The following is a 13,035-nucleotide window of genomic DNA, read 5'->3' on the forward strand; positions in this document are numbered from 1 at the left end:
CAGGCAGAGAGAGAGGAGGAAGCAGGCTCCCCGCAGAGCAGAGAGCCCGATGCGGGGCTCGATCCCAGGACCCTGAGATCATGACCCGAGCCGAAGGCAGCGGCTTAATCCACTGAGCCACCCAGGCGCCCAATCCTAGTGGTTTTTAACAGCACAATTATTTCTTTTACTCACACTGCATGACTCTCATATTGCTTGGGGACTCTGGTTTATGGTGTCCATAGCCAGGGACAAAGGCTGACAAAGCTTCCGTCATGTGGTCACTATGAACTTAGGAACTTTATGTAATTTTTTGTATTTCACTTCAAAATTTTATTTTTTTAACTAAAAAAATTAACTAAGTTTTGGTACTGAAGGAAAAAAAATTTCTTTCACAGACCAGCACAATACACTCACTGCGTTTCCAGTTTTTGTCACGACACCTTTCAAAGTCATGAATTAAGTGCATTTTAGTTCTTACAGTTCAGGCTCTTTAAGACTCCCACATCCACATAATTTCACTGACCAAAGTAAGTCATTTAGCTGTACCCAGCTTGGAGGGAAAAATGCAGTCCTACCAGGTGCCCAGAAAGAGAAGAAAAAGGAAGTAACTGGTACACGAGGCCCACTAGAGAACATCACTGAACCTAGTGTTTGCAATGTATGTGAAGTATTGGTTCCAAGATACATAACTGAAAAACGTTTCCATTTAAGGGGGTTGGCAGTTTTCCTTAAAAGGTTGTAGTAAAACATCATTGATTCAAAATTAGAGGTAAATTTTATGTTTAAGTGTGCTTGCTGAAGTTTACTTTTACATTATTTGTAAAGAAAAATTATTTAGTGAAGTGTAATGTGGGTTTTAGTGAAGAGAATTTTGGCTTAATTTAGACAACAATTTTTAACTAGTAGGAAGTAATTCAGGGATGCTTACCAGTAGGTGTCAGCCACAGCCCATGCAATGGGCTGCTTATTTGTCAAGGCTTTTTGGGCAGGTACTAATAAGGGGTTGGTTTTTTTTTTTTTTTTTTTCCACCCAGTATTCTAATGAACTGCAGTTTTCTGAAGGTCAGCTTGCTTATTTTTAAATAAAAACACAGTGTATCCACTCATTAATAAAGATAGGGTAATGTACCATTAGCAGGAGAAACATTATTCAGTGCTTAATTGCGTGTGAAGCTGTGTAGCTCGAAAGAGCTAAGTTCTCATGGAAGATTATAATAATGTTTAATGGGACCAAATAGGCATCTGGAAAGAATGACCACAGATCCTGAGTCAGCCAGATGTGTGATACTGATTGTTGCAGATAAAACAGATGAAGCTTTTTTTTCTGAATAAGTCTTTCCTTTTCAGAGAAACAGCTGTTATTAAGCCTCTTATTAACCACCCCCCCTTGTAAACCCCCCCCCCCACATTCCCCCATCCCTAGCTGCCTATTTTGCTTAGGAAGCTTTGTATGTATGCCCATAAATGGAAGTGTGTATTCTCCTTAATAGAGAAGATACCGATACTAAAAGAAGCATTTTGAGGATTTGGATAGATCCAAGAGTAACATCTGAGGAAAGACATTTCCTGAAGGATCTCATTGCATATGTTGCTATTAAAACATGTTAAAAAAAAAAAAAGAAGAAGAATCAGCATTTGAAAACTAAGTACAAGTGATTTTATAAAAAAGGAGTACTAATAAATGATCCATTGTCTTCATAACAGTATTCATATTCAATATTCGGCTATCATAGAAAGACAAGGATGTATGTGTATATAAGCAGCTTTGGGTGCTGTTGCAATTTAAATACATCAGTATGCCACCTGAAATTAGTGATGTCATTTCCTTGTTGAAAAAACCAGTGGATTTTTATTTGTTCAGAATTTTTAAAAAAAGTTTTCGCATAGTATAAGATATAAGCTCTAATGATCTGTTTTCATGCCACTCTCTGCAAAATCATTATAGACCTGTGTGCCCTATGGCCCAGATATACCAAACTAATGGTATTTTTCTCTTTAGAACCCAAATTGGTTGATTATGATTGATTACTCAGTTATGTAGCAGTTTAAGCTGTGGGTATCACATATCTTAATGTAATCTTTTTTGATTATGAGACATAACATGCTCACTGTTAAAAATTCAAGTAACACTAAGTAGATGGAAAATAGCAACCTAGTCCTTTCCCTGGTGATAATCACTATTACTAAGTTCCTATATGAAAAATTACTTTGTTACAAATATAAATGTCTAGTTTTCACTTTCGTTTTTCAATTAAACATGATTTTTTTAAGAAGGGGAAGGGGCAGAGGGAGAGAGAGAACCTAGCAGGCTCCATGCCCACAGAACCCTACATCGGGCTCGATCTTACAATCCTGAGATCATGACCTGAGTGAAAATCAAGAGTTGGAGGCTTAACCGACTGAATCACCCAGGGGCCTCTAACACAGTTGTTTTTGTAACAGGATTTTTGAAAACATCAGGTCTGTTCAGGAGTACTGTTAGGGAGTGAAAGCAGAAGAGATTGTATTTGCAGTTTCCCAGACATGCCTCCTTCTCCCACCTTTTCGTATGTTGCTTCTTGTGCCTGGAAGCTAACCGGAGCTTCCTCCCTGCCTCACAGCAACCTCTGAAAATGTATGTTTGTCCTTCAGGACTCAAGCTATACCTAATTACTTCTAAAAAAGCATTCCTGATTCTTTGTTGTTGATATCTAACCTACCCTACAGTATGTTTGGGCGTATATGTTTGGGCGTATGTTTGGGCGTAATATGTATCTCTATCTATATTTAATATAAATAAAATATAAAATATAGATATATAAATATAGATAGAGATAAAATATAAATATAAATTAGAATAAAATATAGATAGAGATACATATTACTTCTGACTCAGTGTGCTCCTTTAGTCTCAACAACTCCTCTCTTTGTGTAAATTTGAACTGTGTGTGTGTGAGAGAGAGTCAGACAGACAGACAGGCAGACAGACAGGCTGGCTTTCAGTTACTTGCAGGAAGCTTTTCCCTTTACTCCGTGCCTCTAGTGGAGAGAAGCCTTCGTAAATTTCTGTGAGTTGGGAGTTTCTGCTCTTTACAAGGGCCAGTCCTTCCAAAACTTTGACTGTGTAAGGCACCTAGGTTCATCCCAATCTGTCTTCCCCATGACCCGTTTGCTGTTCTTGTCGCACCACACCCCTTAGGACCTGTGGCAGGGTCCGCCACTCCCCTGGATCCTGGACTCCAGCTTCCTCTGTTCACCCTGAGCTTAGTTAGGTCTTGGTTCCTGGCACCTGGGGATTTCCCTGATTTTTTTCCAAGGCACGTGATTTGGGAGTTTAGGAGGGTGAATGTTAGTTTCCTAGGGCTGCTGTACCAAACCACATAGGCTAGGTGGCTTAAAACGACAGAAATTTATTCTCTCACAATTCTGGGAGCTGGAATTCTGAAGTCAAGGTGTGGGCAGGGTGGTTTCCCTCTCAGAGCTCTGAGGGAAAGAATCTCTTCCTTCCTTTCTCCTCCATTCTGGTAGTTGCCGGTGATCCTTGATGTGCCATGGCTGTGTCACCCCAGTATCTGGCTCCGTTGTCAGCTGGCATTCTTCCCGTGTGTGTCTTGTTAAGAACAGTTTAATTTCTCCCGTGACTGTGGTGGAATACAAGGTTTCTAGTTTCTCCAAGAGACACTGATTTTAAGTGTTCAAATTTATAGGTTTAAATTGTAGTATGGCCTATTTGAGCATAAAACCCAGACCTGCTTTATTTTTGCATGATTGTCTCTAGATTTACACCTCCCAAAAGATAGTACTTTGTGTTTAAGCTCATTAGAAATGTTTATACATTTTTCAAAAATAAAATTTAATTCTGAGTTTTTAATTTTCAGCCAGAAAACCTTGCTCAGAAGCTTCCAAACCTTGTGGAACTGTGAGTCTGTTTATTCAAATTTTTTAAAAAAACAAGAATGAAAATAAGTTATTTGAAATAATAGGATTATCTCATTTTAATGTATTTATTATTTTGGGGGTATCATGGTCATAGTGTTTGTGTAGGTAGTTCTGCTAAACCCAATAATATTTTAAAGTATTTTACCATTTAAAGTTGTGTTTTAAATATCTCACCTTAAGGTAGTAAAGATAAACTTTTTAAAACTATGAAAGATTTTTTTTTTTTCTGGGTGCAGCCTCTTGGTCACAGAATCCTTGTGGACAGTCAGTGTAATTGGGAAAGTTTATTGCTGTTGCTACTACTATGTATTTGTTATTTGATATAAGCAGTCCAACAGTATAAAAGGTTTAAAATACAGAGTGAAAACCTATTTCCCTGTTCTCTGTACCTCGTTTGTTTTTTAGTTCTTTTGACGATTACCTCCATAATGCTAAATAATGTGTTTACACCTTTGTTTTTTGGTGCATCAACTTTAAGTATCTATTGATTTACCTGTAAGGAGGATTTTTTAGAATCTTCCCCTTTCCTTCCAGCTCCCTCCTAATTTTGTTGAAGGAGGAGTTTTCATTGCTATTTATTGTTCTCTTTATTATTTGGCATGATTTTCAAGAGGTAAAGGAAGGAAAATTAACATTGCACCTCCCTCTTTAAGCTGGGAGTTTCTACTCCCCCCCACCATCCTTTTATTTTGAAAAGTTTCAAACTAACAGAAAAGTCGAGAACATAGTACAATCAATACCCATATATGCTTCTCCTAAATTTAACCAGTTGACATTTTGCCATATTTGCTTTTTCTTTCTGTCTCCTATCATCTCCCTTCCTCCTTCCCTTTCCAGTCCTCCCATGTGCACACACACACACACACACACACACAAATTTCAGACATTATGATACTTTACCCCTAAATATATTAGTATGTATCTTCTAAGAATAAGGGCAATCTTGCACATAATTATATTATCACACATTAAAAGTAATATTAATTCAGGACACCTGGGTGGCTCGGTCAGTTAAGCTTCCCATTCTTGGTTTGGTTCAGGTAATGATTTCAAGGTTGTGAGATTGAGCCCGGTGTAGGGCACCACACCAGACATGGAACCTGCTTAAGATTCTCTCTCTCCCCCTCTCCCTCTGCCCCTCCCCCTGCTCATGCTCTCTCTTTCTCTCTCTCTTTCAAAAAAAAAAAGGTAATATAAATTCAGTAATATCATTTAATGTACACTGTATATTTAAATTACCCCCCCCCACAAACATACCCAATTGTCTTTAAATTAGTGTTTGTCTAGTTTGTCTGATTTTTCCCTCTTGATTAGATTTAAACATCTTTGGTGATTTTTCTACCCTATTTGCTTTATCAAGTTTTAAATTTCACTATAGATATATAAAATATATGTATATATATGTGTGTGTGTGTATATATGTAACATATATATATATTTTTTGAAGCTTTCAAGAGTGTTGCATGCATCATGTTTTTTTTAACCTCTAAATACTTCAGTGTATATTTTCAAGAAGAAAGATGTCTTAACATTATTTAAGTCTACTTTTTGTTTTTATAAGCTCTTTACAGTTTTTTTCATATAGGTTTTGAACATTTCTGAAGTTTATTCCTAAGCATTTAATATATATTTTTTGCAATTGTAAATGAATTTTCTTACCTGTTACCTCTTTTAAGTGGTTATTTTTTTAATATATGAGCACTTTGTTTTCATGTGTTAACTCTATATTGTGCTACCTTGCTGGAATCTTATTGTTTGAGTTAGTTTCATGGTTGATTCCTCACGGTTTTTCAGGTATACTCTCATGTCTGAAAATACATGTAATGTTGTTCCTTTTTTTCTAAACCTTCGACTCACTTCTCCGCCAGTCCTACCTTATGCCTTTAATTATTTTCTCTAGTCTGATGGCATTGGCTAGTCCTTCCAGAACAGTGTGAAACTGTACTTGAGACAGTGGGCATCCTTGTTTTTTTGTGACCTTAGTGGGAATGCCTCCAGGGTTACCCCGTAAGAAAGATACTGGCTTTACAAGGAATGTATATGTAATCTATTGTGTTAAATAAATATTCATTTGTATTAACAATCTGTTGCTGCTTAACAAATTACCCAGAATGTAGTGGCTTAAACTGTGGGTAGGGGTGCTTAAAAGAATGAACACTTATTATCTCATACTTTCTGACGATCTAGAATCTGGGCTTGGCTTAGCTGGGTGTCTTGGCCTCAATGTCTCTTTCAAGGCTTGCAATCAAGGTTGTCGCCCAGGGCTGCTGTTTTCTCTGAAGGCTCAACTAAAGAAGTATCCTCTTCTGTGTTTACTTATGTGGTTATTGGCAAGATTCAGTTAATCTCGGGTTTTGGGCCTAAAGGTTGACTCAGTTCCTTGCCAGCTGTTGGCCAGAGGACTAATTCCCTTTAGTTCCTTGCCAGTTGGCCTTTCTGTAGTGTCGTTCCCAACATGGCAGCTGGCTTCCATCAGTGCAAGGAAAAAAAGAGCGAGAGAGTGTATGCAAGACAGGATCCACAGTCTCTTTCTCATCTAATCATGGAAGTGACATCCCATCACTTTTGCTGTATTCTGTTCATTATACACAAGTCAGTAAGTCCAGCTCACACAAAGGGGAGGCTTACCACACAAGGGCCTACATGCCAGGTAGTGGAGATCGGTGGGGACCTTCTTGGAGGCTACCTACCAGACCATTAATTTCTACTTTCTCAAGAATTTTTATTAGTAATGGGTGTGGAATTTATTCAAAGCCTTTTTTAGATTTGAAGGAAAAAAATTATTGAGGCCTTCAGGCAAAAAAGTGAAACAATCATGAAGATGAAGAAGACTGCGAAGTAATACTCCAGACTGTGTTATGTGTACAGTGGTAGTTGCATTCACACTTGATAGTGTTTTTCTTTGAGCCCTTTAGAAATATTTTTATATTATACATGTGTAATTATGTATAACATATTGTATTACATAAGAAATAACACAACATATATATGTTTGCAATATAAATAAGTTATATAATATAAATGAATAAATAATACATAATTAATTCTGTGTTATGTATATTATATATAATAACTTAGTGGATTTTAGTCATTTTTCATTAGTATTAATATATCATTTTTCTCTGGCTACTTTCAATTTTCTTTTTTGGTTTTCAGAAATGTAACTATGATGTACCTTGGTATAATTCTGTATTTATTTATGTTGCAGTTTGCTGAGCTTCTTGAATCTGTGAATTTATGTCTTTTCCCAAATTTGATAAATTTCAACTATTATTTCTTTGAATATTTTTTATGCACTATTCCCTTTCTCCTTCTTGGGCACCATTTACACATATGTTACATCTGTTGATGTTGTCCTGCATTCCTCTAAGGCAGTGTTCATGTTTCCTTCAGTCTTTTTTCTCTCTGCATTTTATCTTTTTTTTTTTTTTTAAGATTTTATTTATTTCAGACAGAGAGCACGAGAGAGAGAGAGCACAAGTGGGGCAGGGGTGGGGGGCAGAGGGCAAGGCTGGGAGAGACAGGGAGCTGGGAGAAGTGGTCTCCCTGCTGGACATGGGGCTTGATCCCAGGACCCTGGGACTTAACTGACTGAGCCACCCAGGTGCCCCTTCTCTCTGTTTTAGATTAGATAATTTATATTGATCTTTCTTCAAGTTCATAAACTCTTCCCTTTGGTTATATTCATTCTGTTGGTCTTCCTATTCTTTAGGCTAGTAAGTCTAAAGTTTTTTTTTTTAATCAGAATTTTAGCTGCTCTGCATGGTAACTGTCTGTACCCTGCCTTAAACTAAATGCTGTTTAAAAAAAAAAAACAGGGGCGCCTGGGTGGCTCAGTGGGTTAAAGCCTCTGCCTTTTGCTCAGGTCATGATCCCAGGGTCCTGGGATCGAGCCCCACATCGGGCTCTCTGCTTGGCAGGGAGCCTGCTTCCTTCTCTCTCTCTCTCTGCCTACCTCTCTCCCTACTTGTGATCTCTATCTGTCAAATAAATAAATAAAATCTTTAAAAAAATAAAAATTAAAAAAATTAAAAATTAAAAAAAAACAAAAAAACAAGGGGTGCCTGAGTGGCTCAGTGGGTTAATAAGCCTCTACTTTCGGTTCAGGTCATGGTCACAGGGTCCTGGGATCGAGCCCTGCATTGGGCTCTCTGCTCAGCAGGGAGCCTGCTTCCCCCTTTCTCTTTGTCTGCCTCTCTGCCTACTTGTGATCTCTCTCTCTGTCAAATAAATAAATAAAATCTTTAAAAAAATTAAAAAAAAAAATAAAAAGCAAAGCAAAACTCAAACTCACCCAGTGCCATTCGTTCTAAGTTTAAACTCTTGGCCAGAATTGGCTTTTGTTTACTCTGCAGTGCCTTAGAGCCCTGTGTGTGTGAGTGTGTGTGTGTGTGTTCTTTAGCATTGTAGTTGTTATCTGCCAGAGGATCAGTCTGGTAGGAGTTTATTTTCCTGTACTGAATTGGAATTTGCATTCTTTTCTTTTAACCACTCTGTGTCTTTATAATTCAGGTTGGTTTATTGAAGTCAACATTAGTTATTTCTTTGATTTTTGACCAATCTGACAATCTGGGCCATTTAATTGGAGTGTTTAGATCATGTTACATTTAATGTGATTACTGATATGATTGAGTTTAAGTCAATCATCTTACAACTTGTGTTCTGTTTGTCTCAGGTGTTATTATTTTTTTCCCTCTTTCTTTCTTTAAAATTATTTTAATGTCATTTAGGATCCCATTTACTACCGCTATTGGTAGTAAAATTATTTATTATTTTTTTTTTAAAGATTTTATTTATTTATTTGACAGAGAGAGATCACAAGTAGATAGAGAGGCAGGCAGAGAGAGAGAGAGGGAAGCAGTCTCCCTGCTGAGCAGAGAGCCCGATGCGGAACTCGATCCCAGGACCCTGAGACCATGACCTGAGCCGAAGGCAGCAGCTTAACCCACTGAGCCACCCAGGTGCCCCGGTAGTAAAATTATTAACCCTATTTCTATTTCAGTGTTTTATTTACATTATGCTTCTTTAACCTGTTACAGTCCACCTTCTCATAATGCACCACTTCACATGTAATGTAGGAACCTTACATCAGTGCTTCATTCTTTCTGCTAGTGTATGTGTTACGCATGTGTGTTTGTATGTATCTATCGATATACATGTATGTGTACATATCATGTGTATGTCAGTCAGGGTCCAGTTAGGAGATAGAAACCATACCCGTAGTTTAAACAGGGAAAATTAATATAAAGAATTGTTGACTAGTAAAATGTTATTAGCTACTAAAAGAAGATAAAGGACTTATGGTATGCAGAGTTAGTAAGTACAAAGAGCAGATATTACTTCTGGGCTGAGGGAAAGTAGGCAGTGGAAGGACTGATGACTTAGGAGCGCTCTGTCCCCTACACTGATATTTAGACCTCTTCAGTGGAGGTCTGGCTGCCAAAGGAGCATACAGCCTGCTGGTGGTGGAGAAGATTGCCAGGTGGTTTAGGATGGAGCTGCTCCATGATACCAGCTCACTGTTGCAGGAAGGCTTTGGTAGTCTGGAGCTGGTTTGTAGAAGCAGCCTGGCTAGTGAGGAGGCAGTTGCCTGAAGTGTGAGCAGGACTACCACAGAAGTGGCCACAGGGTGGTAAGACTGTTGCCTGAGAGGGGTCAAAGCTGGTCTGTAGCAGTACTTTGCCGGATGGGGAGAGGGTGGCCTGACGGTGCAGCCAAGAACTGCTACAGAGCTGGGTGGGAGTTTGTAGTGTGAGAATGTGGCTTGAGGTTTTCCAAGAGGGCTGCTGAGGTGAGCGCTTCTGGGCTTTGGCTCCTGTGCTAAATAAACAATTGAAGGGCGACTGGCCCCAGAAGGGAAGGCCTTCCTGCTGCTGTCATCTGGCAGAGTCACTCCAGTGCCCTCTTTTGACAACCTAACATTAGACCAGTCATAGAAGGTAGATTTGGAGCTGACACACTAAACTGATAACTGGCCAAAGTCATTATTTTAACTTTGAATTTAGATTGTTCATTTAAAGAAACTTAAAATGAGAAATGTTGTCTTTCATATTAATTCCTGTATTATTCTCTCAGATTTGGTTTAACTGAATAAAGTCTTTATTTCTCCATCTTTTTTAAAATTTGAGATCATTTTACTTTGAGATAATGTTGGATCCACATGTAATTATAAGAAGTAATACAGCAAGATCCTGTGTACCCTTCTAGTTTCCACCTCTGGTCACATCTTGCATACACATAGTATAAGATCAGCACCAGAAGATTGACACTGGTGTTATCTTATCCAGTGTTCATTTTCTGTGTACTTGTGTGTGTGTGTGTGTGTGTGCAGTTTTATCACATGTGTAGATTTGTATAATCACTATCATAGTTAAGAGCGAGAGAGTACTTTCATCACTGCAAGAATTGCTTGAGCTACCCTTTTCCTGTGGTCCCCCAAACGTTGGCAACTACTACTCTGTTCTCTATCTCTGTCATTTTGTCATTTTGTTGCTGAATTCTATTTCATGGTATGGACGTAAGGCAGATTCTTCAATTGTTTACCCACTGAAGGACATATTGGTGGTTTTATTTTTATCTGTAATAAGTAATGTCGCTTGGTGCATTTGTATATATTTTTTTTGTGACTAAGTTTTCGTTTCTCTGAGATAAATGACTAAGATGACTGTTGCTGAGTCATATGGTAATTACATGTTTCATTTTGTTGTTGTTGAGATATAATTCATATAATATAAAATTCTCCCTTCTAAGTATACAATTCAGTGGTGTTTAGTATAATCACAAGGTTGAGCAACCATTAGTACTATCTAATTTTGGAACATTTTCATCACCTCAAAAGAAACCCATTTAGCATTCATTCCTCCCTTTCTTCAATCCCTAATAACTCCTTGGTGACCAGTAATCTGCTTTCTATTTTTATGGCTGTGCTTGTCTGGGATGTTTTGTGTAAATGGAATCATATAGTATGTGGCTTTTTAAGTCTTCTTGATTTCACATAGCATGGTTTCAGGCTTCATCTATGTCGCAGCATATTTCAGAATTCATTCTTTTTTTTTTTTTTTAATGGATATATAACATTTCGTTGCATGGATATACCATGTTTTCAGTTTATCCAGTCTTTAGTTGATAGACATTTGAGTTGTTCACACATTTTCGCTATGCTGAATAATGCAAATGTGAACATTCATGTAGGAGTTTATGTACGAACATATATTTTCCGTTCTTTAGGGTTTATACCTAGGAGTGGAATTGCCGTGGTAAACTCTGTTTAAGTTCCTTTTGAGGAACTGCCAAACTGTTTTCCAAAAAAATGCATCATTTTACAGTTCCACCAATAATAAATGAGGATCCTAATTTCTCCACATTTTCATCATTTGTTATTTTCTCTCCTTTTGATGATAGTCATCCTAGTAGGTATGAATTGGTACCATAATTTTGATTTGTATTTTTCTGACTAATGATGTCTTTTTATGGGCTTACTATTTGTATATTTCTTTGGAGAAATGTCCATTCAAATCTGTTTTCCATTTTAAAATTATATTTTGGGGGGGCTCCTGGATGGCTCAGTGGGTTAAAGCCTCTGCCTTTGGCTCAGGTCATGATCCCCAGGGTCCTGGGATTGAGCCCTGCATCGGGCTCTCTGCTTGGAGGGGAGCCTGCTTCCCCCTTTCTCTCTGCCTGCCTCTCTGCCTGCTTGTGATCTCTGTCAAATAAATAAATGAAATCTTTAAAAAAAACAAGTAAATAAATAAAATAAAATAACATTTTTATTGTTGACTTATAAGAGTTCTTTATATATTTGAGTGCTTTATATATTTGATTTATATATTTGAGATAGCTTTATATATTTGAGGTATATAATGTATACATTTGAATGCTTTATACATTTGATATTTTATCAAATACATGCTTTTCAAATATTTTCTCCCATTCTGTGGTTTATCTTTTCATTTTCTTGATAATTTTTTATCAAGAAGTATTTGGCAATATGTGTTCTGGTATCATATCTAAGAAACTGTTTTTATTTTTTTTGCATTTAGGTCTTTGATCCATTTTGAGTTAATTTTTGCATAAGCTGCAATATAAAGGTCTACCTTCCGTTTTGCGTGTGCGGGTCCAAATATTTTAGCACTATTTATTGAAAAGGATACTCTTTCTCCATTGAATTGTTTCAGCACCTTTGTCAAAAATCATTTGGCCGTGGACATGCGGGCAAATTTTTGGATTCTCCATTTTATTCCGTTGATCTGTATGTCTGTCTTTTTAACAGTAGCACATAAACTGATTACTGTATCTTCATAGTCAGTTTTGAAATTGAGAAGTGTGATTCCTCCAACATTATTCTTGTTTTTCAAAATTGTTTTAGCTATTCTAAGTCTGTTGCATTTCCATGCAAGTTTTAACATCAGCTTGTCGAGTTATTAAAAAGTCATCTGCAATTGAGGATAGCAATTGCATTGACTCTTTAGTTCAATATACAGAGTGTTGCCATCTTAATAATATTATGTCTTCTAATCTATGAATGTGAGATGTCTTTCTAGTTAGATCTTTGGTTTCTTTCAACATTTTTTTGTTTGAACATTGAACACTTTTCGGTGTAAAAATCTTGATCTTCTTTTGTTAAATTTATTCCTTAGTATGTATTCTTTTTTATTATATATAGAATGAGTTTCTTAATTCATGTTAGATTTACTCATTGTCTAATATATAAAAATCCTAGTGATTTTTGTATGTTGATCTTTTATTCTTCAATCTTGCTGAACTCATTAACTTTTTTTTTTTTTTTTGCATATTCCTTAGGATTTTCTGTATACAAGATCATGTCATCTGTCAATGAAGATAGTTTTTTTTTTTTTTTTTAAAGATCTTATTTATTTACTGGAGAAAGAGAGAGATAGCATGAGCGGGGAAGAGAGGGAGAAGGGAGAAGTAGAGAGAAAAGCAAGTTCCCTGTGAGGGAACTGACTTGGGGCTCAGTCCTAGGACCCTGAGATCATGACCTGAGCTGAAGGCAGATGCTCAACTGACTGAGCCACCCAGGCACTCCAGTAGCTTTATTTCTTACTTTCCAATCTGTAACCCTATTATTTTTTTTTTCTTGCTTAATTTACTTGACTATAACATAGAATGTTGAAT

At 37.0% G+C, this 13,035-nt stretch overlaps 1 protein-coding gene across 5 annotated transcripts in view; it reads left to right on the forward strand.

Annotated features, from left to right (window-relative positions):
- Positions 1-13,035, forward strand: part of LRRC28 (leucine rich repeat containing 28) — a 160,197-nt gene that overhangs the window by 14,733 nt on the left and 132,429 nt on the right. For all 5 annotated transcript variants that reach the window (XM_046008833.1, XM_046008837.1, XM_046008836.1 and 2 more), the window contains one exon: positions 3,840-3,880. In XM_046008833.1, the coding sequence (XP_045864789.1) occupies positions 3,840-3,880 (41 nt within the window). The remainder of the gene's footprint in view (positions 1-3,839; positions 3,881-13,035) is intronic.

Source organism: Meles meles, chromosome 6 (assembly GCF_922984935.1).
Source record: "Meles meles chromosome 6, mMelMel3.1 paternal haplotype, whole genome shotgun sequence".
Taxonomy (NCBI): Eukaryota; Metazoa; Chordata; class Mammalia; order Carnivora; family Mustelidae; genus Meles; species Meles meles.